General features: G+C 41.7%; 1 protein-coding gene across 1 annotated transcript in view; it reads right to left on the reverse strand.

Annotated features, from left to right (window-relative positions):
- Positions 1–26,596, reverse strand: part of ttc29 (tetratricopeptide repeat domain 29) — a 362,663-nt gene that overhangs the window by 130,912 nt on the left and 205,155 nt on the right. Inside the window, exon 9 of the mRNA XM_059965001.1 lies at positions 14,239–14,362. Within this exon, the coding sequence (XP_059820984.1) occupies positions 14,239–14,362 (124 nt within the window). The remainder of the gene's footprint in view (positions 1–14,238; positions 14,363–26,596) is intronic.

Consider the following 26,596-nt stretch of genomic DNA (forward strand, 5'->3'; position numbering starts at 1 on the left):
CTTGGCGGGCAGAGGTGTTGCCCCGTCTTTGGTAATCCTGTGGCCCAGGAAGTTGATGGTATCGAGACCGAACTGGCATCTGGCCGGGTTGATTGTGAGGCCGAAATCACTCAGGCAGGAGTAGAGCTGGTGGAGTTGGGACAAATGCTCCTGGCGACTACTGCTGGCTATAAGGATGTTGTCCAAATAGATGAACGCAAAGTCCAGGTCGCATCCCACCGCATCCATTAGCCGTTGGAACGTCTGTGCGGCATTCTTCAGGCTGAATGGCATTCAGAGGAACACGAACAGGCCAAACGAGGTGATAAGTGCTGTTTTTGGGATATCTTCAGGGTGCACCGGGACTTGATGGTATCCCCGGACGAGGTCTACTTTGGAAAATGTTCTTGCCCCGTGCAGGTTTGCTGCAAAGTCCTGTATGTGTGGCATGGGGTAGCAGTCTGGAGTGGTAGCCTCGTTCAGTCTGCGGTAGTCACCGCATAGTCTCCAACCCCCAGCTGCTTTGGGCACCATGTGCAGGGGGAGGCCCATGGGCTGTCGGACCTCCGTACGATCCCCAATTTCTCCATCCTCTTGAACTCCTCCATCGCCAGGTGGAGCTTTTCCGGGGAGAGCCTTCATGCGTGGGTGTGGAGGGGTGGTCCCTTGGTCGGGATGTGGCGCTGAACCCCGTGTCTGGGCATGGCTGCCGTGAACTGCAGTGTCAGAATCGATGGAAAGTCCACCAGGATTCTGGTGAATTTGTTGTCCGACAGCATGATGGAGTCCTGGTGTGGGGCCAGCAACTTGGCTTCACCCAGGGAGAATGTCTGGAAAGTCTCGGCATGTACCAGTCTTTTCCCTTGCAAGTCGACCAGCAGGCTGTCAGCTCGCAAGAAGTCCGCCCCCAGGAGTGGTTGGGCCACGGCGGCCAGTGTGAAGTCCCACGTGAACCGGCTGGTGCCGAACTGCAGCTGCACCGTGCGGGTGCCATAGGTCTGTATCCTGCTGCCGTTTGCGGCCCTCAGGGTGGGTCCTGGCTTCCTGTTGTGTTGTACCCCATCGGGGGCAAGACGCTGATTTCCGCTCCGGTGTCGACCAAGAAGCAGCGTCCCGACTGTTTGTCCCAGACGTACAAGAGGCTGTCCTGGTGGCCAGCCGTCATAGTCATTAGCGGCAGCTGGCCCTGGCCCTGGCCCTTGCAGGGCAGGAGACAATGGCGGGCTTTTGGGCCCCACCGCTAGTGGTAGAAACACCACTGTTCTCTGGCCTCCTCACTCCTGCCTCTGTGCTGTGTGCACCCCACTGCCGGGCCTGGTCTGATCTGCTGTTGGGCACGTGGCCTGGTAATCTGACCGACAGACGCCACGCTCTCCCTCTTGGCTTTCCACAGCACATCTGCCTGGGCCACCACCTTCCAGGGGTCGCTGAAATCTGTGTCGGCCAGCAACAGATGTATGTCCTCGGGCAGTTGCTCTAGGAACGCTTGCTCAAATATGAGGCAGGGCTTGTGTCCGTCAGCCAGGTCCAGCATCTTGTTCATCAATGCTGACGGCAGTCTGCTTCCCAAACTGTTCAGGTGAAGCAGGCGGGCACCCCGCTCACGCCGTGAGAGGCCAAAGGTCCCAATGAGCAGCACTTTGAATGCTTCATATTTGCCTTCTTCCGGGGGTGACTGTATGAAATCCGCAACCTGGGCGGCTGTCTCCTGGTCAAGGGCGCTCACCACGTGATAGTAACGCGTGGAATCAGAAGATATCTGCCGAATCTGGAACTGGGCTTCTGCTTGGCTAAACCTCTTGCGTGGTCGCAGCATCCAGAAAGTCGGCAGTTTTAGCAAAACTGTGTGAACAGATGAAGAGTCAGTCATCTTTGGTCCAAATCCCGTTTGGACCGTCGGGGTCACCAATGTAGTGATGTACTACATACAGAGCTAGAGATGACACGCAGTCGGTAAGTCATTTCGAGACTAGTTCATTCAAACTTTGCAGCGCTGGCATTTAATCCCTAGCGCCAGCCCTCTCCGGGCGGAAATGACATCAGAGGTGCATTACCAAAGTCTCCCCCCGCGCGCTGGCTATTTGTGAGCCAGTTCACCTGCGCAGAAAGTGGGTCACCACAATGTGAAAATTTTTTTAAAAAACTGATGCTGGAAATGTAAGACAAAAAGAGGAAGTGCTGGATGTACCTTAGAAAATGTTCAGGGAGGCAGCGACCTACGATCATTACATTAACATTGATGAATATGTGAGACCTGTGACTGCCTACATAGAGAAGTGCTTTGAGGACATCCACGTAAGGGCAAATCAGAAAGCATGGCTAACAGCAGAGGTATGGGCATGATGCTACTTTCAAATCAGGGGAATAAGATAGCTCTCAGTCAGCAAGAGCTGTATCTTCCCATCCCATCAGGAAGGCAAAACAGCATTATTCACAGAGAATATACAGTAATTTCTGTGACACAGGAAGCATAACACAATAAGACGTAGGAGCAAAATTAGGCCTCTTGGCCCTGTGAGCCTGTTCTGCCATTCCATCATGACTGACTAATTATCCCTCTCAACCCCTTTCTCCTGCCTTCGCCTTGTAACCTTTCATACTATCAGCTTCAGCTTTAAATATGCTCAATGATTTGGTCTCTACAGCCATCAGAGGTAATGAATTTCACCAGCCTCTGGCTAAAGAAATACCTTCCCATCTTTGTTCTAAATGGTTCCTGAACTTTTTCATGCCATGGACCCCTACGATTAACAGAGGTATCTGCGACCCTAGGTTGGGAACCCTTACTTTAACCTGAGGCTGTGTCCTCTGGTCCTAGACTAACCCACTACAGAAAACATCCTTCCATATCCACTCAGTTTAGGCTTTTCAATATTCAATCAGCTTCAAAGAGATTCCCCCCCCCCCCCCACCCCATTCTTCTAAACTTCAGAGAATACAGGCCTGGAGCCATCAAACACTGAGTTAACCCTTTCACTCCTGGAATCATTCTCGTGAACTTCCTCTGGACCCTCTCTAATGTCAGCGCACTGTTTCTTAGATAGAAAGCCCAAAAATGCTCACAATACTCCAAGTGTGGTCTGACCAATGCCACATAAAGCCTCAGCATCATATCTTTGCTTTTATATTCCAGTCCTCTTGAAATGAATACAAAGATTGCATTTGCCTTCTTTACTACCAACTCAATCTACAAGTTAACCTTTAGGAAATCCTGCACAAGGACTCCCAAGTCCATTTGCACCTATGATTTTCTGATTTTTTTTCCCCAGTTAGAAAATACTCTATGTTCTAATTCCTTCTATCAAGGAACAAGAGGATACGTTTCCCTACACTATATTCCATTTGCCACTTCTTTCCCCATTCACCCAATCTGTCCAAGTTCTTTTGCAAACAACCTGCTTCCTCAACAGTATCTGCTTCTCCGTGTATCCTTGTATCATCTGCAAATTTGGCCACAAAGGCAAAAATTCTGACAACCAAACCATTGACATATAATTTGAAAAGTAATACCAAATCCCAATACCAAACCCTCTAGAACACCAGATTAGGCCCCTTTTATTCCCACTCACTGCTTCCTGCCAGTCAGCCTATTTTCTATCCATGCTGCTATCTTTCTTATAATACTATGGGCTGTTTTCTTGATAAGCAGCCTCATGTGCCACATCTGGTCAAAGACCCTCTGAAAATCTAATTAAACAACATCTACTGACTCTCCTTTGCCTATCCTGCCTGTTATTACCTCAAAGAATTCCAACAGATTTGTCAGGCAAGATTTCCCCCTAAGGAAACCATTCTAACTTTGGCCTACTTTGTCATGTGCCTCCTGAAACCACATTCTTAACAAAGAACTTCAACACCTTCCCAATCACTGATTTCAGACTAACTGGCCTATAATTTCCTTTCTTCTGTCTCCCTCCCTTCTTAAAGAGTGGAGTAATATTTGCAATATTCCAGTCTTCTGGAACCATTCCAGAATCTTGCAATTCTTGAAAGATCATTAATAATGCCTACACAATATCTTCTGCTACCTCAATCAGAACCCTGGAGTGTAGTCCATGTGATCCAGGTGACCTATACATCTAGCACCAGACTTTTCAGCTTTCCAAACACCTTCCTCCTTAGTAACACTGACTTCTGTTCCCTGACACTGCTGAATTTCTGGTATACTGCTAATGTCTCCCACTGTGAAGACCGATACAATATACAATTAAGTTCATCCGCCATTTCTTTGTCCCCTGTTACTACCTCTTCAATGTCATTTTCTAGCAGTCCAATATCCACTACCATCTTTCTTTTACTCTTTATATATCTGAAAAAAAATTTGTTATCTTTTTATATATTATTGGCAGGCTTCCCTTCATATTTCATCTTTTCTGTCCTTATGGCTATTTTAGTTTACTTCTGTTGGTTTTTAGAAAATTCCCAATCCTCTAACTTCTCACTAATTTTTGTTATATTATATGCCCTCCCTTTTGCTTTTATGCTGCCTTTGATTTCACATGTTAGGCACAGTTGTCTCATCTGCCCTTTAAAATACATCTTCATCTTTGGAATGTATTGATCCCAGAACCTTTAGCTATTGCTCTTCTGCCGTCATCCCTGCTGGTGACCCCTTCCAATCAACTTTGGCCAGCTCCTCTCTTATGCCTCTCTAATTCTCTTTACTTCACTGTGATACTGATAGATCTGACTTCTCCCTCCCTAGCTGCAGGATGAATTCTTATCATATTATGCTGTCTCCCAAGGGTTCCTTTACCTTAAGCTCCCAAACCATCACACAACATTGAATCCAGAATTGCTTTTCCCCCTGTCGGCTCAACAAAAAGATGCTCTAAAAAGTGTAGGCTTTCTATAAATTCCTTCTCTTGGGGATCCAGCACCAATTGGGAGTTTCCCAATCTCCCTGAGTATTGAGATTCCCCATGAGTGTCAGACAGACAGACATACTTTATTGATCCCGAGGGAAATTGGGTTTCATTACAGTCGCACCAACCAAGAATAGTGTAGAAATATAGCAATATAAAACCATAAATAATTAAATAATAATAAGTAAATTATGCCAAGTGGAAATAAGTCCAGGACCAGCCTATTGGCTCAGGGTGTCTGACACTCCGACGGAGGAGTTGTAAAGTTTGATGGCCACAGGTAGGAATGACTTCCTATGATGCTTAGTGTTGCATCTCGGTGGAATGAGTCTCTGGCTGAATGTACTCCTGTGCCTAACCAGTACATTATGGAGTGGATGGGAGACATTGTCCAAGATGGCATGCAACTTGGACAGCATCCTCTTTTCAGACACCACCGTCTGAACATTGCGTTTTTGCCTTTTGACATGTTTTCTGTCTCCAGTTGTAATTTGTAACTCAAATCCTGGTTACTGTTCAGAGGTCTGGATACAATTCCCATCAGGGTCTTTTTACCCTTGCAATTTCTTAACTCTATCCAGAAGGATTCTACACCTTTCAACCCCATGTCACCTCTTTCTAAGGATCTGATTTCATTAAATATCAACAGTGCCATCCCACTCCCTCTGCCTACCTGCCTGTCCTTTCAATACAAAGTGCAGCCTTGGATGTTAAGCCAACTATAATCTTTTTTCAGCCACATCTCAGTGATGCCCACACCATTATACCTGTCAATCTCTAACTGCGCTACAAGATCATCTACAATATTCAGTATGCATTCAAATGTAACACTTACAAGTCCTGTATTCATCTCCTTTTTCAATTTTGTCCCCATGTTGTACTTCACCTCATTGACTGACTGTAATGTTGCCCTATTATCTGTCTGTCCTTCCTCACAGTGTCACTACCACTGCACTGATTTGTATACCAACTGCCCCATCCTTAGCCCTATTACTTTGGTTCTCATCCCCATGCAAAACTAGTTTAAACCCTCCCCAAAAGGCCTAGCAAAGTTGCATGTAAGGATATTGGTCCTCTTTAGGTTCAGGTGTAACCCATCCTTTTTGTGCAAACACGAGGAAATCTGCAGATGCTGGAAATTCAAACAACACACACAAAATGCTCGTCTTTCGTCAGGACTTACGAAGGGTGTCGGCCTGAGATGTCGACAGTGCTTCTTCCTATAGATGCTCCCTGGCCTGCTGTGTTCCATCCTGTTTGTACCGGCTGAGTCTGCACTGGCCACAGTGCCACTGGCCTGGCAGCTGCTGCTGTGTCCTGATAGGTCAACTGCCCAGCAGTATTCCAAGGGGTATACTTGTTGCTGAGGAGTACCCTGCATTGACCGCTTACTTCCTTTACTTCTCTTGGTGGTCAGCCATCTATTGTCTGAAGCCAGCACTGGGTGTGCTTAGCTCAGTAAAAGTCTCATCTATGAAGATTTCAGCCTTCTGGATGGTCCTGAGTACATTCAGCTCCAGTTCAAGTTCCTTGGCCTTGTCAGTCAGGCAAGAGCTGAAGCTGAGTGCACTTTCTGCAGATGTAGGCATCAGAGAGACTGTTAGTTACCATGAAATCCCACAGCTGCAGTGCTGCCGACAAAAAAGCCTTGCAGAGGGTGGTTAGGGGAGCAGAGAAGATTATTGGGGTCTCCCTACCTTCTGTCCAAGACCTCTTTCAGTGTTGATGCCTCCAGAAGACACAGTACATCATTAAAGACCCCTCACACTCTCTCCATGAACTGTTTGTTCTTCTGCCATCAGGTAAATGTTACAGGAGCATCAAAACTAAAACCACAAGGCTATTAAACAGCTTCCTCCCACAGACAGTCAGACTGCTAAATAGCTGCTCTACCTGACTCTGTTTTGGACACTTTTAACTTGCACTGAACACTTAAAACTTGTTTTTAACTGACATGTGGCTGTTGTGTTTTACTATTTATTATTTACTATTTATTGTTATGTTTATTATTTAGTGTTGCATTTGTTATGTTATAATTGCACTGCTCCTGGGAAACGCTGTCTCATTCTGCCCTGCAGAGCTGATGTACAGTTAGAATGACAATAAAGTTTTTGAATCTTGAATCTCACGGGAGGAGCATTTCATTACTTGAACTACCACCCTGCATACACTTGTTATGCCTCTAATTTCTCAAATGTAAATTCTAGCCTCTGCCTCAGCTGCATGTGGGAGGGCATTTGGTCCATAATGCCCTGCACATCAATGGCAGTGGCACTTCTCTTCCTGATAGGCTATGTCTTTTATGCTAGATTTGATGCACAGAATGATGTGTTGGTGAGGAAGGCCACCATTAACCCTGAGTAACAGGCACTCTGGCCATCCCTGATAATATACCTGGTCAGGTGCTGAGGGACTGTGCAGCCCAGTTAACTGAGGTTCAAAATCTCCCTGGAACGTTACACTGTCCCATCAGGCTTCAAGACAGCCACCCACATCCCAGTACCTATTGGACCCTTTCCAGTTCACATATCAGTCACATTGGTTCACTGATGATGAACTTCACTCCATCCTCTTCCAACTGGAAAATGGTTCCTCATATGCCAGATTACAGTTTATTGACTTCAGCTTGGCATTTAATATGATCACCCTTCAGAAGCTGGAGGGTAAACTGTCCTAGTTGGGTCCCAATACCTCTCTCTGTAACTGGATCCTAGACAGAAAGGCCATGCATAATCAGTTCATTTTGGCAGAAGCATCTCGAGCTCCATCACACTGAGCGATATTGCTTCCCAGGGCTGTGTACTCACTCTGCACTGATGCATGACTGCACTGCTAGATCCAGTTCAAACCAAATCATCAAGTTCACTGATGACACAACAGTGCGTGGCTTCATCACAACGTCATTGAGACACCATAAAGAGAGGATATAGAACGGCAGGTAGAATGGTGCAAGCACTTGAGTTTCAATGTGGACAAACCAAAGAGAGATGATTGTGTCCTTCAGGAAGGTGCAGGTTGATCACTCCTCACTGCACATATATGGCTCCTCTGTGGACAGTGTTAGGAGCTCCATATTTCTGAGAGTGCACATAATGGATGATCAATCCTGGTCCCTAAACATCTCTTCTTTGGTCAAGAAAATATAGCAGCATCTCTACTTCTTCAGGTGGTTCCGGCTCCTTTTTCTCCATTGAGAATGTCCTGATCAGCTGCATCATCATCTGTTATGGAAATTGGCAAGACATCTAACCACAAGTCCTTAAAAACAATTGCAAGGACTGCTGAGATGACCTTTGGGGTCTCTTTTCCAGCTATTAGAGATATTTATCAGGAGCACTGCATATATAGGAATATAAGCATTGTCAATGATCCCTCCTATCCATCCCACAATCTCTTTGCCCCTCAGGAAGTACCATAGCATTAGGACAAGAACTGTTACCAGTTTCTTCCTCCAGTTTTAAGACTACTGAGTTACCTGGCACCACTCAACTCCCATCATATATGAAGTGCCAGCAGTGTTACGCTATTTCCTTTTTAAACTTGTGTATGCATTTTATTATTTGTGGTAATATTACTTTATTATGTGTTATGTGTATGAGTTATATGTACTGTGTTATGCACCTGTTGTTTCATTTGGTAGTATACATGTGTACAGTTAAATGACAATAAACTGAACTTGAAGTTGAACTTGAACTTCATGTCAGGTAGCATCCATGGAGAGAGAAACAGAACAATGTTCATGGTCAAAGACCTTTCATTGTGACTGACAAAAGATATTTGGCCTGATACATTGACTCTATTTCTCTTTCTGTAGATGTTGCCTGACCTGCTGAATGTTATTAGCATTTTCTGCTGACATTCTCTGAGTCAAAGAGAGATATTGCATGGAAACAGGTCCTCTAGCCTACTAGGTCTGTGCCAATCATCAACCACCCATTTGCATAAACTCTGTGTAAATCCTGTTTTTTATTTTTACTATATTTTCATAACTCTCCCTAGATTCTACCACTCATCTGCAACCAGGACAATTTGCAGTGTTTAACTAACCCAGAAACTCACATACTGTACCTTAGGGATGAGTGAGGATATCAGAGCACCCGATAAAAGCTCATGTAATCAATAGGGAGAATATAGAAACTGCAGACAGTACAGTACTTGAGAACAGGATTGAAACAGTATCTCTGACATTGTGAGTCAATGGCTCTACTATACTAAAATATACTCAATTTTCCTGTAAGGTGCATCTGGTGCCTTCTTCACTGTTTAAAATTCATCCTCTGTTCTATAAGATCATCTACACGGCAACCATCCTATCCTGAGGCAGTTAACTACACAGGATTAGTAAAATATCTCTTTGGTTAGATCAAGAATTCTAGAGTATCACTGAGTAATAAAGTATAGAGTGGTAATAGGTCCTTCAGCTTAACTCAGCCATGCTGACCAATATGCCCACCTAAGCTAGTCCCATTTGCCTGTTTTTGGTTTGTATCCATTCTAAACCTTTTCTATCCATTTTCTTATTGGAAAGTATTTCATTATTGTACTCTCTGATGTACTTTCTCTAGAAATGCCCCTCAGGACCTTTTAAACATTTCCCCATAAATACATGCCCTCTAATTTTTGGTTTTCTTTCCCTGGATAAAAAGACAGTGTGCATTAACCCTATCTATGTCCCTCATTATTTTGTACACCACTATAAAGTCACCCATTAGTTTCCTACGCTTTAAGAAATAAAATCTTTGCCAACCCAACATCTCTCTTATTTAGTCCCTTGACACTCTGCACTTTCTTATTAATTTTCTTTGCTCTCTTTTCCAACTTAATGATGTTTTTCCTCGACTGGGTGATCCAAGCTGTACATAATACTCTAAGTGCTGTCACACCAACATCTTATACAACTGCAACTTAACCTCCCAACTCTTACGACTCTGACGACTCTGTGTGCAGGAAGTGTGCCCAGCTGCAGCTTCTGGCAGACCGCATTGAGCATCTGGAGCTGCGACTGGATTCATACCGGAGCATCTGCAATGCTGAGAAAGTCATGAATAGCACGTTCAGTGAGTTGGCCACATCACAGGTAAAGGCTACACAGCAGAAAGGGAAGGGGTGGCCACTAGACAGCGTAGCAGTAGGCAGGTAGTGCAGGAGTCCCCTGAGGTCATCTCCCTCCTAAACAGATATACTGTTTTGGATACTGTTGGGGGAGATGTCTCATCGGGGAAGGCAGCAGCAGCCGAGTTCATTGCACCATGGGTGGCTCTGCAGCACAGGAGGGAAGGAAAAGGAGTGAGAGAGCTATAGTGATAGGGGATTCGATTGTAAGGGGAATAGATAGGCGTTTCTGCGGCTGCAAACAAGACTCCAGGATGGTATGTTGCCTCCCTGGTGAAGTGTCAAGGATGTCTCTGAGCGGCTGCAGAACATTCTGGAGTGAGAGGGTGAACAGCCAGTGGTCGTGGGTAAAAAACAGGATGAGGTCCTACAAGGTGAAATTAGGGAGTTAGGAGATAAACTAAAAAGTAGGACCACAAAGGTAATAATCTCTGGATTACTACCAGTGCCATGTGCTAGTCAGAGTAGAAATAGGAGGATATTTCAGATGAATACGTGGCTTGAAAAATGGTGCAAGGGGGAGGGATTCAAATTTCTGGGGCATTGGAATCAGTTCTGGGGGAGGTGGGACCAGTATCAACAGGACGGTCTGCACCTGGGCTGGACTGGAACCAATGTCCTAGGGGGAGCGTTTGCTACTGCTGTTCAGGAGGATTTAAACTAATGTGGCAGGGGGATGGGAACAAGTGCAGAGAGACAGAGGAGTGTAAAATGAGGGTTGAAGCAAAAAGTAGTAAGGTGAAAAGTAAAGATTTGCAGGCAGGCAAATCCAGAGCAAAAAGCAAAAAGGGCCACTTTTCAACATAACTGTATAACGGCTAAGAGTGTGTAAAAACAAGCCTGGAGGGTTTGTGTGTCAATGCGAGGAGCATTCGAAACAAGGTGGATGAATTAAATGTGCAGTTAGTTATTAATGAATATGATATAGTTGGGATCACAGAGACATGGCTCCAGGGTGACCAAGGATGGGAGCTCAACATCCAGGGATATTCAATATTTAGGAGGGATAGACAGGAAAGAAAAGGAGGTGGGGTAGCATTACTGGTTAGAGAGGAGATTAACGCAATAGAGAGGAAGGACATCAGCCTGGAGGATGTGGAATCGATATGGGTAGAGCTGCATAACACTAAGGGGCAGAAAATGCTGGTGGGACTTGTGCACAGGCTACCTAACAGTAGTAGTGAGGTTGGGGATAGCATTAAACAGGAAATTAGAAATGCGTGCAATAAAGGAACAGTAGTTAAAATGGGTGACTTCAATCTACATATAGATTCGGTGAACCAAATTGGTAAGGGTGCTGAGGAAGAGGATTTCTTGGAATGTATGCGGGATGGTTTTCTGAACCAACGTGTCGAGGAACCAACTAGAGAGCAGGCCATTCTAGACTGGGTATTGAGCAATGTGGAAGGGTTAGTTAGCAATCTTGTCGTGCGAGGCCCCTTTGGTAAGAGTGACCATAATATGGTGGAATTCTTCATTAAGATGGAAAGTGACATAATTAATTCAGAAACAAAGGTTCTGAACTTAAAGAAGGGTAACTTTGAAGATATGAGACGTGAATTAGCTAAGATAGACTGGCAAATGATACTTAAAAGGGTTGACGGTGGATATGCAATGGCAAGCATTTAAAGATCGCATGGATGAACTACAACAATTGTTCATCCCAGTTTGGCAAAAGAATAAACCAGGGAAGGTAGTGCACCAGTGGCTGACAAGGGAAATTAAGGATAGTATCAAGTCCAAAGAAGAAACAGATAAATTAGCCAGAAAAAGCGGCACACCTGAGGACTGGGAGAAATTCAGAGTCCAGCAGAGGAGGACAAAGGGCTTAATTAGGAAAGGGAAAAAAAATTATGAGAGAAAGCTGGCAGGGAACATAAAAACCGACTGTAGAAGCATTTATAGATATGTGAAAAGAAAAAGATTGGTCAAGACAAATGTAGGTCCCTTACAGTCAGAAACAGGTGAATTGATCATAAGAAACAAGGACATAGCAGACCAATTGAATAACTACTTTGGTTCTGTCTTCACTAAGGAGGATATAAATAATCTTCTGGAAATAGTAGGGGAACGAGGGTCTAGTGAGATGGAGAAACTAAGGGAAATACATGTTAGTAGGGAAGGGGTGTTAGGTAAATTGAAGGGATTAAAGGCAGATAAATTCCCAGGGCTAGATTGTCTGCATCCCAGAGAGCTTAAGGAAGTAGCCCAAGAAATAGTGGATGCATTAGTGATAATTTTTCAAAACTCCATAGATTCTGGATTAGTTCCTGAGGATTGGAGGGTGGCTAATGTAACCCCACTTTTTAAAAAACGAGGGAGAGAAAAACCGGGGAATTATAGACCGGTTAGTCTGACATCGGCGGTGGGGAAAATGCTAGAGTAGGTTATCAAAGATGTGATAACAACACACTTGGAAAGAGGTGAAATCATTGGACAAAGTCAGCATGGTTTTGTGAAAGGAAAGTCATGTCTGATGAATCTTATAGAATTTTTTGAAGATGTAACTAGTAGAGTGGATAGGGGAGAGCCAGTGGATGTGGTATATTTAGATTTTCAAAAGGCTTTTGACAAGGTCCCACACAGATTAGTGTGCAAACTTAAAGCACATGGTATTGATGTGAATAGAGAATTGGTTGGCAGACAGGAAGCAAAGAGTGGGAGTAAACGGGACCTTTTCAGGATGGCAGGCAGTGACTAGTAGGGTACCGCAAAGCTCAGTGTTGGGACCCCAGTTGTTTACAATATATATTAATGATTTAGACGAGGGAATTAAATGCAGCATCTCCAAGTTTGCGGATGACACGAAGCTGGGTGGTGGTGTTAGCTGTGAGGGAGATGCTAAGAGGACGCAGGGTGACTTGGATAGGTTAGGTGAGTGGGCAAATTCATGGCAGATGCAATTTAATGTGGATAAATGTGAGGTTATCCACTTTGGTTGCAAGAACAGGAAAACAGATTATTATCTGAACGGTGGCCGATTAGGAAAAGGGGAGATGCAACAAGACCTGGGTGTCATTGTACACCAGTCATTGAAGGTGGGCATGCAGGTACAGCAGACGGTGAAAAAGGCAAATGGTATGTTGGCATTCATAGCAAAAGGATTTGAGTACAGGAGCAGGGAGGTTCTACTGCAGTTATACAAGGCCTTGGTGAGACCACACCTAGAGTATTGTGTGCAGTTTTGTTCCCCTAATCTGAGGAAAGACATTCTTGCCATAGAGGGAGTACAAAGAAGGTTCACCAGATTGATTCCTGGGTTGGCAAGACTTTCATATGAAGGAAGACTGGATCAACTAGGCTTATACTCACTGGAATTTAGAAGATTGAAAGGGGATCTTATTGAAACGTATAAAATTCTAAAGGGATTGGACAGGCTAGATACATGAAGATTGTTTCCAAAGTTGGGGAAGTCCAGAATGGGGGGGGGGGGGGGTCACAGCTTAAGGATAAAGGGGAAGCCTTTTAAGGACCGAGATGAGGAAAAACTTCTTCACACAGAGAGTGGTTAATCTGTGGAATTCTCTGCCACAGGAAACAGTTGAGGCCAGTTCATTGGCTATATTTAAGAGGAAGTTAGATGTGGCCCTTGTGGCTAAAGGGATCAGGGGGTATGGAGAGAAAGAAGGTACAGGGTTCTGAGTTGGATGATCAGCTATGATCATACTGAATGCAGGTTCGAAGGGCTGAATGGCTTACTCCTGCACCTATTTTCTATGTTTCTATGTTTATATTTGATGCCCTGACCGATAAAGTCCAGTGTGCCAAACATTTTCTTCACCATCCTGTCCATCTGTGATGCCACTTTCAGGGAACTGTGTACCTGCGCTCCTAGACCCCTTTACTCCATTAACACTCTTCAAGGCATTATTATTTACTGTTAAGTTCCTCCTTGGTTTGACTTCCCAACACGCAACACCTTGCACTTATCTAGACTGAATGCCATTTGCCAAGTCTGAGCCTATATACCTAGCTGATCACAATCTACCTGGAATATTTGATAACTTATTTCACTGTCTGTGATACAACCTAGTTCAGTAGCCTCTAGAAACTTACTAACCATGCCTTGTACATTCTCATCCAAATTTTTATTTCTACATTTCAGAGACCTAATGCTTGTTTTTGGCAGACATCATGAGTTCATGACATGGCCTAATTTGGAGGCTTTTCAGGTTTCCATACCGAGTATGATGCTTATTAAAACCGGGTCTTGTTACCAGTGCTCAACCATAGATTAATTCCAATTCCTACCACATATATACAGTATAAAACTGATACCTACCAAATTATTATACATAATGCCAAGGAATTTGCAAGCATCCACCAAACTCCATTCATCATCGCCTTTCTCAGCCAGACCCAGAAATGTTTTCAAATATTCAAGAGCTTCAGAATAGTTTCCTGTGCTGTGAAAGAATGACATATTACAAGGATATTGATAAAAATCAAATATCTTAAGTGAGAATAAATTTTAAAAATCCTTAAACTTAAGAACTTTTAAACTAATCAAAAATTGCACATTTTCTGTTTAAAAATTTTCAAAATTTCACAATTACCAATGGACCCCACTGTACATCTTCTAAATGATGACTCCCACCTTTCCCGTATGGAAAAAACACGCAAAGTCTGGCTGGCAGGCCTGACTGCAACTAAGGAGATTGTAGTCCAGCGTTGGAAACCTCTCAATGATATTTCATATACTCACTGGCTTTGGAGCTGTTTGAACATTCCTTACTTGGAACTTTCATCAGCAACAGTAAATGATGCACGACCAAACACAATCTCAATGTGGACAAATTTGATATCTCACTTAAAAGATCTTTTGTTAAAATAAGAATGCTTTGTCTGTGTATGCACTACTATTCAGTTGGTTGGGGGAGGGGAGAGGGGTAGAAGGGGGATGGTGAGGAAGGTTGGGGGGGTGGCTGGGTTAAACACTCAAAATGTAATTGGCAATTAGTTGTATTGAATGTAATTTGTTGGTGTTTCAATAAAAAAATTAGTAATAATAAAAATTTCCTCTGTTATTTGTTTGAGAGCTTTCCATCATATATGACTGTGATGTACTGGTCTATTTAACTTTAATGTTAGCCTGGGCTTAATAGGATGCTCTCACCTCAAGCCTCACACCAGAGATTTGAGCACATAATCTATGAGATACCTCAGCATAGCGGTAAAGACAGTTGCACCTTTGGATTTGCCCTCTTTCAAAAGAGAATTTAAATAGAGGCAAAGCCTGCTCTCCCAAATAGATACAAAAACACAACTGCACTATTCAAAGAAAAGCTCAACCAATTAAACTATAGATAGACTAACTGGCCATTTATTTCATTATGGGTTGTGTGACCTTACTATACTGTCCCATGATTTTTGTTTTACAGATGATTATATTTCAACATACCTCACTGGCTGTGAAGCATGCTTGGATGCACTCAGATCTTACAAAAATGTAAGTTATTCCTTTTTCATAATCTATTGGAAATTTTCTTACAATTATTTTTGTTTTGTAATGGCCTTTCATAATATGGAAATTCTATTAGGATATCACAACTATTGTATACCCCTGGGGACTACTATCGACATACACATCTGGTGATGCAAAGATGTGAAATAATTTATAGTTAAATGCTAATATATAACATACACGTTTGTATAATGGTGACTTAATTCTTGTAACAATATACACACAAATTTTCCTATCAAGCCCTAGTGTAAATAACTGCTTGATTTGATTCTTGCCTTAAAGCACTATTTGCAATTTTTCACTTTTTCAGGAGAATAGCATCAATGAAATCATGCTGTGCTGATTAATAACTAACTTTATACCATTGCTAGTATCTATTAAGATAGTTCCAACCATCAAGGTAGGATCTTACCTTGGAACGAGTCTATTGGTTAGAAGAAAGAATGATGTCTATTGTATTACTTGTTGCAAAGGAATGACATGTTCAGTCAAGGTTGATTATGGCTATTGCTTAGTAGCTATGCTACATTATTGAGCTATGAGAATATTACAGTGAAATATTACAGCAACCAGTCAATTACTCAACTGTCCAATGCTGCACCACTTCTGCTTCAGTGCCTAACCAGGGATAGGGTATTGAGATGCATTCACTCCTCTGAAGAATTGTGGTTTAACTTGGCATTTTCTTTGCTTTTTTTAGGCCTTAGGTGAAGAGCCTCTTATATTTTCAGTCTAAAAGTGTGACATTTCCCTTTAATGATTTCCTATTTGAAGTTTTAAGTAGAAATAAAAGATGATTAGTGGTGTTCTCCAGGAATCAGTTCCTAATTTTGTCCTCAACTTGTCACAGTGTCAATGACTTTTACATCCAAATTTGCAGATGACATTAAGTTGGGAAAGACAAAAATGCTTCTTATGTTACAGACTGAAGTTACAAACTGCATAACTGATTATTTTAATGGCAAAACGCCAATTTGAGGGCAAATGTGGAATGATTTACCTTAGGCCCAAGAAAGGTAAACCAGACTACTTTCCCATAAAAGACTGCACTCTTCATCCCCACATCCCAGCTAATTCACAAGTGTGCACATCCTATATAAAAACAGCTGTTTAAAATTAAAGAGCAGCCTGCAAAAGAAAAAACTAGGCTGAAAATTTAAGATTTTTTTTGAAGAATCAGTGTGTTAAAGTGGAGAATTTTTAGGGTCACTGGATTCACCTTCACTGAGCAGTTGCCCTATTGTTCACCACTTTGTTATCTGGCAACTGAAAAGTGGTTAACAGCAAGGCACAAAGCAAGACAGGTAAAGTTGATAGTCTTAGTAACATTGTCTTTTAATCCCTCCTTTCATAGATTGAACGAAGGAGTCATGTCTGACCCAAAGTGTTAAGGAAACAAAAAACTTAAAAAATCTTTCACATTTGACGGATGTTAATCAGATTGGTTTAAAAACCTTACTTTCACATGATCACAACAACTTTCACCAATGCGTTCGAACAACAAACCATGGAATTAATGTTCTTGTCTGGAAAGGATGTAAATGCCAAGTATGTAGGGACTGTACAGGAAAAGAAGTAAGTAGGCAGGTGTTGTGAAATCAAGAGAGGCTATGGCCTAGGCCAGACAATTTCCTTTACACAGAGAAGATATTTCATCATGCTCTATGATGCTGTCACTGTAATGAATAGAACTGTTTCAAAATTCAAAAACGGGGCATCTAAAAGGCTCATGGGCTATCAACAATATAATTATATTTCACAATAATCTGTATTAAATTAGATATGTAAAAGGAGTTCAGATTATTATTTCCATCAAAGTACCATCTGTCAGTCTAGAAGACCATTTTGGTTGACTGAGTTTAAAAGAGAATGCCAGAGACAGCATGAAGTGTGTTATAGAGTAATGCTGAGAAATGTATAAGCTCAACAGAGGAAGTAGAAGATACTGCAATCAATGGATAAGGTTAAATCTCTGAAGACTCTCCACATCCATTGCTGCAAATGTTAAATGTGACATTTATTATCCAATGATCCAAAGATTACTATCTTCCAAACTGTCTCAGCTGATGAGCACCATTTGGAAGAAGCATCAAAAGTGCCAAGAGCACAAAATATAATTCACTACGAGTATAACGTTATACTAATGATTGATGATAACTGTACTGAAGGAAACAGTTGCCAGCATTAGCATATGGCAGGAGGCAAGAATACCAACATTGTAAGTCTATTTGACTTGTCAACAATAATTTAGCCAGTGGCATACTTTCATGCATCAATTATATTATTGGAAGGAATAATTACTGTCCAGGATAACAAACCCTCCTCCCAGGTGAAAGAACAGTTTAATTATGAGTAGTATACCCTTACTTAAATGGAAAAAAATGACCATTTCAAACAATATCAGCAAGGGATGTCATTTTCCTTATCTAATATTTCCATAGCATGGTCTACAAGGATCAAATTCCATGCTGAATGATTCTATATTCAGGAAGTAACTGACTGGTCATGCCTCTATAGACAAGCTGTGCCAATGCAGTTATAATACTGATACTGACAAAATAGAAAATTACCAAAGCACATTCTATTTATTTTTAACCACATGCCAGCATAGCCCTGAGCTGAAAGATAAGTTAAGAAATATTGCTTTGAGATCAAGGATAAATTTGACCAAGTGTATAATGAAGGAGGCTTGATAACAACAAACTCCATGCAAATCCAGTGAAAAGTGCCTACAGCGTGGACCATCTGTCATCTAGATCAGATGGACTACACTCCAGGGTTCTGAAAGAGATAGTTGAAGAGATTGTGGAGGCATTAGTAGTGATCTTTCAAGAAACACTAAATTCTACGAAAGTCATGTAAGTTTGGAAAATCACAAGGGAGGAAGGCAAAAGACAGAAAATTATAGATCAATTAGCCTGATTTCAATGGTTGGCAAGATGTTAGACCCATTATTGAGAGAAGGTTTAGGAGGTACACAATAAAATAGACCAAAGCCACCTTTGTTTCCTTAAGGGGAAATCTTGCCTAATAAATCTATTGGAATTCTCTGATGAAATAACAGATGGGATAGACAAAGGAGAGCCAATGGATCTTGTTGATTTGGATTTTCAGAAGGCCTTTTACAAGGTGCCACACATGAGGTTGCTAAACAAGGTAAGAACCCATGGTATTACAAGAAAGTTAGTTGTCAGAATGGACAAAAGATTGGCTAACAGGCAAGAGGCACAGAGTGTGAATTAAGGGGGCCTTTCTGTTTGGCTGCCAATGACTAGTGATATTTTGCAGAGGTATTGATTTGGGCCTGTTTCTTTTCATGTTATATGCTAATAATGTGGATGACAGAATCGACAGCTTTGTGGCCAAATGTAATGTTAGCATTATTTGAGGAGGAAAACAAGGATGTAATGTTGAGACTTTATAAGGCATTGGTCAGATCACTTTTGGAGCATTGTCAGCAGTTTTTGGCTCTCTATCTAAGAAAGGATGTGCTGGCATTGATTGGAGAGAATCCAAGAAAAGGTTTACACAAATGCTCCCAGGAATGGAAGTGTTAATGTATGAGGAGTTTATAATGGCTCTCGGCCTGTACCTGCTGGAGCTTAGAATAATGAGAAACCTATTGAATATTGAAAGGCCTAGACAGAGTGGACTTGAAGGGGTGTTTTCAATAATGGGAAAGTCTAGGACCAGAGGGTACAGACTCGAAGTATAAGAATGTCCCTTTAGAACAGAGATAAGGAGGAATTTTTTAGCCAGAGGGTGGTGAATCTGTAGGGTTCATTGCTACAGCTAGCTGTGGAGGTCAAGACATTAGGTATATTTAAAGTGGAAATAGATAGGTTATTGATAGAAAGAGTGTCAAAGGCTATGGGGAGATGGCAAGAGAATGGGGTTGAGAGGGAACATAACTCAGCCATGATTGAATGGTGAAGCAGATATGATAAGCTGATAGGCCTAATTCTGCTCCCATGTCTTATGGTCTTATGTTTTAACATACCAGCAGAAGTCAAACTTGGTATAAAGGAAGAAGATGGTTTCTAGAAAACAACCATCTTAGTCTCCCTTACCTGCAGAAGTTCCTCAGGAAAGGGTTTTAAGCTCACTAGTTTAAAGTTCAGTTGCTTTGTCCATAACCTTCCTTCCTTCAAAAGTCAAAAGGAGATATATCTTCTGAATATTCAACAGTTCCTTATTCCATTCATGTTTCTTCAGATAATAAACTAATTCATGGCAGCACAGTGCACAACCTGGACAAGGTTTGTGTTTGAACTAATAAGTGGACAACATGCACTACCTTGTTCTAGCCAGCTTCTCCCCACTTCACTATGAAATCCAATGTCATTACTTTCATCTCACATCTAGGAATTCAAAATTCACCCAAAATGTTAACTGCTCAAATTACATACACTGTCCCTGCAGCAAAAGGCTGGATTTTTGGTAAACAGTTCAGTTCTGACTCCTAAGAACTATTTATCATTTTCTTATCACATCAAAAGGCTGATAATTTTTTTGTATTTCCCAAAGTAAGTACAGCTCGAACAGCAAAAGAGAATTCCAGGAAAAAAAAAGTCACTTGATTGGCTCTCTGTCTACTAACCTCCAAATTCACTTCTTTCGCAGTTGGAAGACTGGTTTGCAACATCTACCATCTAGAGAAAAAAAAACACCGCAGCAATTCACCCTGACTTCTTACACAGTATCTCTGAACTTGCAAACTTTATTGCCCATAAAGAAAAGAGGAGACATTTGGACTGCTACCTGATCTTCCCCTGCCTTGGCTAATTGACTAATCTATTTCACCTTTGTTGGATGAAAATACTGGAATCCTAAGCTTGTGAATTTTCCTGCCAAAAACAGATGGTCAATAAAGATCAGCCTTGTCACTGATGCTTGATATGTTTGTGTTACTATTTTAAGAACTGTAGCATAAAAACAACTACACTTTGGTGTAGAATTTGCGAGAACTAGTCTACCTCCGTAGGAATAAACATGTTGGCTACATGCACCGATTCATAGTGGTACTGTCCTAAGCTGTGTGTACTTTGCTCAGCATACTGTCCTTGAAGATCAAGTCCTATGCCTTCCTCTCTTTTGTTATGATCTCAAATGATATGTGAGATAGTACATATTGACCCCATTTGCTTCCTTCTTGTATGATTTCTTGTTTAGGAAGCACTTTGTCCAATTAAATTCCAGATAATTGTAGCTTTACAGATTTTAAGGAGTTGCTCATCAGAGTAAATGTTATCATTGAATTCAGCCTTCAGGGACAGCTGGCAGTGAGAGAGTTAGAAAAGTTAATTTATAGGTTGAGTCTGTGTTAAAGAAGGCAAATGCAATGTTGCCATTTATTGCAAGATGAATAGAATATAAGTGCAAGGAGATAACGCTGAGCTTTTATAAGACACTAGTCAGGCTGCACTTGGAGTAGAGTATAGTCAACAGTTTTGGGCCCATCTCAGAAAGGATGCGTTGACATTGGAGAGAGTACAGAGGAAGTTCATGAGTATGATTCTGGGAATGAAGGGATTAATATATGAAGAGCATTTGGCAGCTTTGGGCCTGTACTCACTGGAATTTAGAAGAATGCAGAGATATCTCATTGAAACCTACCGAATATTGAAAGGACTGGATAGGGTGGATGCGGAGTGTGTTTCCTATGGTGGGAGTATCCAAAACTAGATGGCACAGCCTCAAAGTTGAGGGGTGACCCTTTAGAATAGAGGTAAGGAGGAGTTTTTTTTAGCCAGAGATTAGTGAATCTGTGGAATGCTCTGCCACAGACTGCAGTGGAGGCAAAGTCCATGCATATATTTAAAGCAGAAATTGACTATTTCCTGATCAGTCAGGGCATCAAAGGTTATGGTGAGAAAGCATGTGTATGGGTTTGAGTGGGATCCGTGATAAGCCATGATGGAATAGCAGAGCAGACTTGATCAGCTGAATGGTCTAATTCTGCTCCTATGTCTTGTGGTTCAAAAGTTCAAGTAGCTGTGCAAACTGGGGAGCTACCAATAGCCAGGTTAGAAATGTTGATAGACAACATCACAAGATAAAGATACAGGGAAAGTATAGTCAAGGCAGCTTAAGCATAGTATAACTATGCCAACAAAAGTGGCTGAGAAAGAAATGTGCTAAATATGAGAAAAGAAGTATACAATGTTGCATGAGAAATCAATTCTACGAACAATAGAGAATGAAGACAATATTGAAAGTCCCTGGAGTGGATGAAATGAGTCATGTAGGACAGTCAAAAAAAAAATCAGACTTAGATATCCAGCTGAACACACTAAGTATCTGATGGCAAACACAGTGTGGAAGGAATACCTGCTAGATGTATCTGTGCCAAGATGTTTGTACAAGAATAGTTAGTGACAGTTCAGTTTGACTGAAAGTAACATGCAATGCCCTCAGGATGAAATCTATCAGTGGTGGTGTAGTTAGAATCAAAGCACCATGTGATTTTGGCATACAGGAAAACTACTTTAAAGCCAGCTAGAATGGTTCTGAGTAGCTGGCGAGCCGAAGGAATCATGTAGTTTTTATGAGTATGCCAGAAAATCTTACACCTTTATTGAAAGCAGTATGCCCCTAATAAAGATGCATAACATCAGGACCATTAAGAATGTTCTAATGTAAGCATCATTCTGGCTGGGCAACACACAGATAAATAAGCAGGTGCTGTTCAAGGAACAGGCAAAACAAATGTGAAAAATGATACAGGAGATGGTCAGAAAAGATTCACTGCTGCCTCATCAGTGCCAAAGAAATGTTGTTATTAAGGGTTGGAAGAATAGTAACAATGATGCTTATTTCAGACAAATGCCAGACATGACTAACAGTGGTATATATTATCTCACATATCATAAGAGATCACACCAAAGAAGAGGAAGAGGCATAGGACTTGTAGGACAGTATGCTGGCCAAAGTACATAGAGCTGGGACAGTCTTTAATCACAGTTTATTTTTAATGAGGGACATAAGATACGAGTTCTCATTAGTACCACTTTAAGAATTATTCTATGACCGACTGCTACCTGTTATATTTTAGCATATAGTGTAAATTTCTAAAGGCTTTCGATAAGGTGCCGCATAAAAGACTTATCCATAAGATAAGGATGCATAGAGTTGGGGGGTGCTTTATTAGCGTGGATACAGGATTGGTTAACTAATAGAAAACAGAGAGTTGGGATACATTGGTGTTACTCTGCTTGACAATCCGTGATCAGTGGTGCACTGCAGGGATTAGTGCAGGGCCCGCAACTGTTCACGATATACATTAACGATCTGGAAGAGGGGACTGGATATCCTGTATCCAAGTTTGCTGATGATACTAGGTAGAATGGAAAAGCAAATTGTGCAGAAGATATGCAGAGTCTGCAGAAAGATATAGATAGGAGAGTGGGCAAGGATCTGGCAGATGGAGTACAATGTTGGTAAATGCAACGTCATCTACTTTTGATGGAAAAGTGGAAGAGCAGATTATTATTTAAATGGTAAAAAATTGCAGCATGCTGCTATGCAGAGGGATTTGGGAGTGCTTGTACATGAATGATAAAAGGTTGGTTTGCAGGCTATCAAGAAGGCAAATGGAATGTTGCCCTTTGTTGTTAGAGAGATTGAACAAGAGCAGGGAGGTTATGCTGCAACTGCACAGGATACTGGTGAGGCCACTGTGTGCAGTTCTGGTCTCCTTACTTGAGGAAGGACATACTGGCTTTGAAAGCAGTGCAGAGGAAGTTGATTCCAGAGACGATGGGGTTAGACTATGAGGACAGATTGAGTCACCTGGGATTGTACTCACTGGAATTCAGAATTGCGAGATCTTATTTTTTCTTCAAAAGTGGATGGCCTTGCACTTACCAACATCGTGCGCATCTTGCTTAAAGTAAACACAAAGTTGGACTTGAATTTTCAGACTTCTGTGACTTTCTTTGAAGTTGTTTAATGTTTTGAAGTTACAAAACATAGAATTGGGGAGAAGAGGCAAGCTGTAGTGATAAGGGATTCGTTCATTGGGGGAACAGAAAGAAGGTTCTATGGATGAGAATGAGATTCCTAGATAGTTTGTTGTCTGCAGGGTGCCACGGTCAGGGACATCTTGGATTGAGTTCTTAATTTTTCATTGGGAGTATGAGCAGCCAGAGATCATGATCCATGTCAGTACCAATAACATGAGTAGGACGGGTGACGAGGTCCTGCAAAGTGAGTTCAGGAGTTAGGTGCTAAGTTAAAGGACAGGACCTCCAGGATTCTGATCTCAGGATTGTGACCCGTGGCACATGCTAGTGAGGCTAGAAATAGGAACATCATAGAATTTAACACATGACTGAAGAGTTGGAGCAGGAGGAAGGGCATCAAATTTTTGGATCATTTCTTTTTTTTCCTGGAAGGTGGGACCTGTACAAAAGGGATGGTTTGCACCTGAACTGGAGGGAGACTAATATCCCAGCAGAAAAGTTTGCTAGTGCTGCAGTGGGGGAGGGAGGGGGTTTAAAACTAGCGTTGCAGGGAGATGGGAACCAGAACACTAGTCAGATCATGAAGTGATCGTGGAGGAAGATGTTAAACCTACGTATAAAGTCAGGGATCGATAGGTTGAGCATGGCAAGACCTATGTTCTAAGCAACATACCCCTCCGTGCTAGGGGTAATGTAGGAAAAGCAGATGAGCTAAGCGCATGAATCAGCACATGGAAATATGACACTCTAGTCAGTGAAACTTGGACTCACAGCTCAATGTTCCGCGATTCCATTGTTTTAGACTTGATAGAGCAGGACGGATTAAAGACGGAAGGGTGGAATTACTTGTCAGGGAAAGTGTCACATCAGTGCTTGGTGTGAATAGACTGGAGAGACCTGTCTAGTGAGGCTTTATGGGTAGAACTGAGGAATAAGAGAGGTATGATCATGTTAATGGCATTATATTATAGACCACCTAACAGTGTGGGATTTAGAGGAGCAAATTTATAGAGAGATCAGACCGCTGCAAGAAACATAAGGCAGTCTGACAAAAGTTATTGGAAGATATTCTAAGGGACTGCATATATAAGTATTTGGATAGTCAGGGACTAGGGACTGATTAGGGATAGTCATGGCTTTGTGCGAGGCAAGTTGTGTCTAACCAATCTTATAAAGTTTTTTGAGGAAGTTATTAGGAAAGTTGATGAAGACAACGTGTGGATGTTGTCTACATGGACTTTAGCAAGGCCTTTGACAAGGTCCCGCATGGAATATTGGTGCAAGAAGGTTCAGACACTTGGTATTCAAGATGAAGTATTAAATTGGATTTGACATTTGCTTCATGGAAGAAGCCAGAGAGTGGTTGTAGATGATTACCTCCCTGACTGGAGACTAGTAATTAGTTGGTTGCCTCCCTGACTAGAGACTGTGACTATGGTTACTGCAGGGATTGATGCTGGGTTCATTGTTGTTTGTTGTCTATACCAATGATCTGTATGATAATATAGTAAACTAATTATAGTAATAAATTAATGTAATGAGTACAGAAGTTGGGATGTTATAGACCTGTGCAAGTCCATCTGCGGATTCTCTGCTTCCTCACCACTATCTGCCCCTCTACCTTCATTTGTATTGTCCATAAAAGTGGCCACAAAGCCATCAATTCCATCATCCAAATCATTGACAAATAACGTGAAAAGAAATGGTCCCATACCGACCCTTGCAGAGCACCACTAGTACACAGCAGCTAAACAGCAATGACCCCCTGTTATTCCCACTCTTTGCCTCCTGCTAGTCAACCAGTTTTCTATCCATGCCAGTATCTTTCTTGTAATATCATGGGCTCTTATCTTGTTAAGCAGTTTCATGTCAAAGCACCTTGTTAAGCAACTTGTCAAAGTCCTTCTGAAAATCCAAGTATTTAACATTCATTGATTCTCCTTTGACTACCCTGCCTGTTATTTACTCAAATAATTCCAACAGATTTTTCAGGCAAGGTTTCCACGTAAGGAAACCATGCTGACTTTGGTCATTTTTACCCTGTGCCTCCAAGTACCCTGAAATCTCATAATTAAAAATGAACTCCAGCATCTTCTCAACCACTGAGGTCAGGCTAACTAGCTTATAATTCCTTTTTGTCTGCCTCTCTCCCTTCCTAAAGAATGGAGTGACACTTGCAATTTTTCAGTCCTTCAGGACCATTCCAGAATCTAGTGATGGTCCCACAATCACTTCAGCCACCTTTATCAGAACCCAGATGTAGTTCACCTGGTTCCAGGTAACTTATTTACCTCAGACCTTTCAGCTTCCCAAGCTCCTTTTCCCTAATAATAGCAACTACACTCACTTCTGATCTAATACTCCCAAATTTCTGGCATACTACTAGTGTCTTCTATTGTGAAGTCTGACACAAAATGCTTAAGTTTTGTCTGCCATTTCTTTGTCCTCACTATTACATCTCCAGCATCATTTTCCAGCACTTTGATATCCACTCACACTTCTCTTTTATTCTTTGAATAGGTAAAACTACTTTTAGTAACCTCTTTTATATTATTGGCTAATTGGCCTTCATATTTCTTTTCACTCCTTATGGCTTCTGCTAGCATTTACAAACTTCCCAGTCTTTTAATTTCCCCACTAATTTTAGCTTCAATTTTGGGATGTATCTATCCTGTGCCTTACGAATTGCTCCCAGAAACTCCAGCCACTGCTGTTCTACCATCATCCCTGCTAGTGTCTAACTCCAAACATCATCTAACTTCTAAAAGACCTGATGACATCTTTAGCTATTACGTGTTTAGACTTATAAAAGGCATTTGACAACATGCCACCTAAGAGACTGGTGCATAAATTAAGATTCCTCAACACTGGATGAAGTATGTTGGTGTGAATTGAATACTGGCTGTTAAATAGTAATCAAAGAGTTGGAATAAAGGAGAGCTTTTCAGTCTGAAGAAATATAACTGGTGGAGTACCCAGAGATCAGAGCAGTTGTAAATAATGTTAATGAGGGCACACTTGGAATATTGTGTACAGTTTTGTTATCTTTACAAAATAAAAAATATAGAAGTACTTGAGGCCATCCAAAAGAGATTCATCAGGCTAATTCCTGGAGTGACGTTATGAAGAAAGACTAAATATTTTGTATCTGTATTCCTTTGGAGTTTAGAATAATGAAGGGTGACCTTTTCAAACATAACATCCTAAGGGGA

Source organism: Hypanus sabinus, chromosome 3, assembly GCF_030144855.1.
Source record: "Hypanus sabinus isolate sHypSab1 chromosome 3, sHypSab1.hap1, whole genome shotgun sequence".
Taxonomy (NCBI): Eukaryota; Metazoa; Chordata; class Chondrichthyes; order Myliobatiformes; family Dasyatidae; genus Hypanus; species Hypanus sabinus.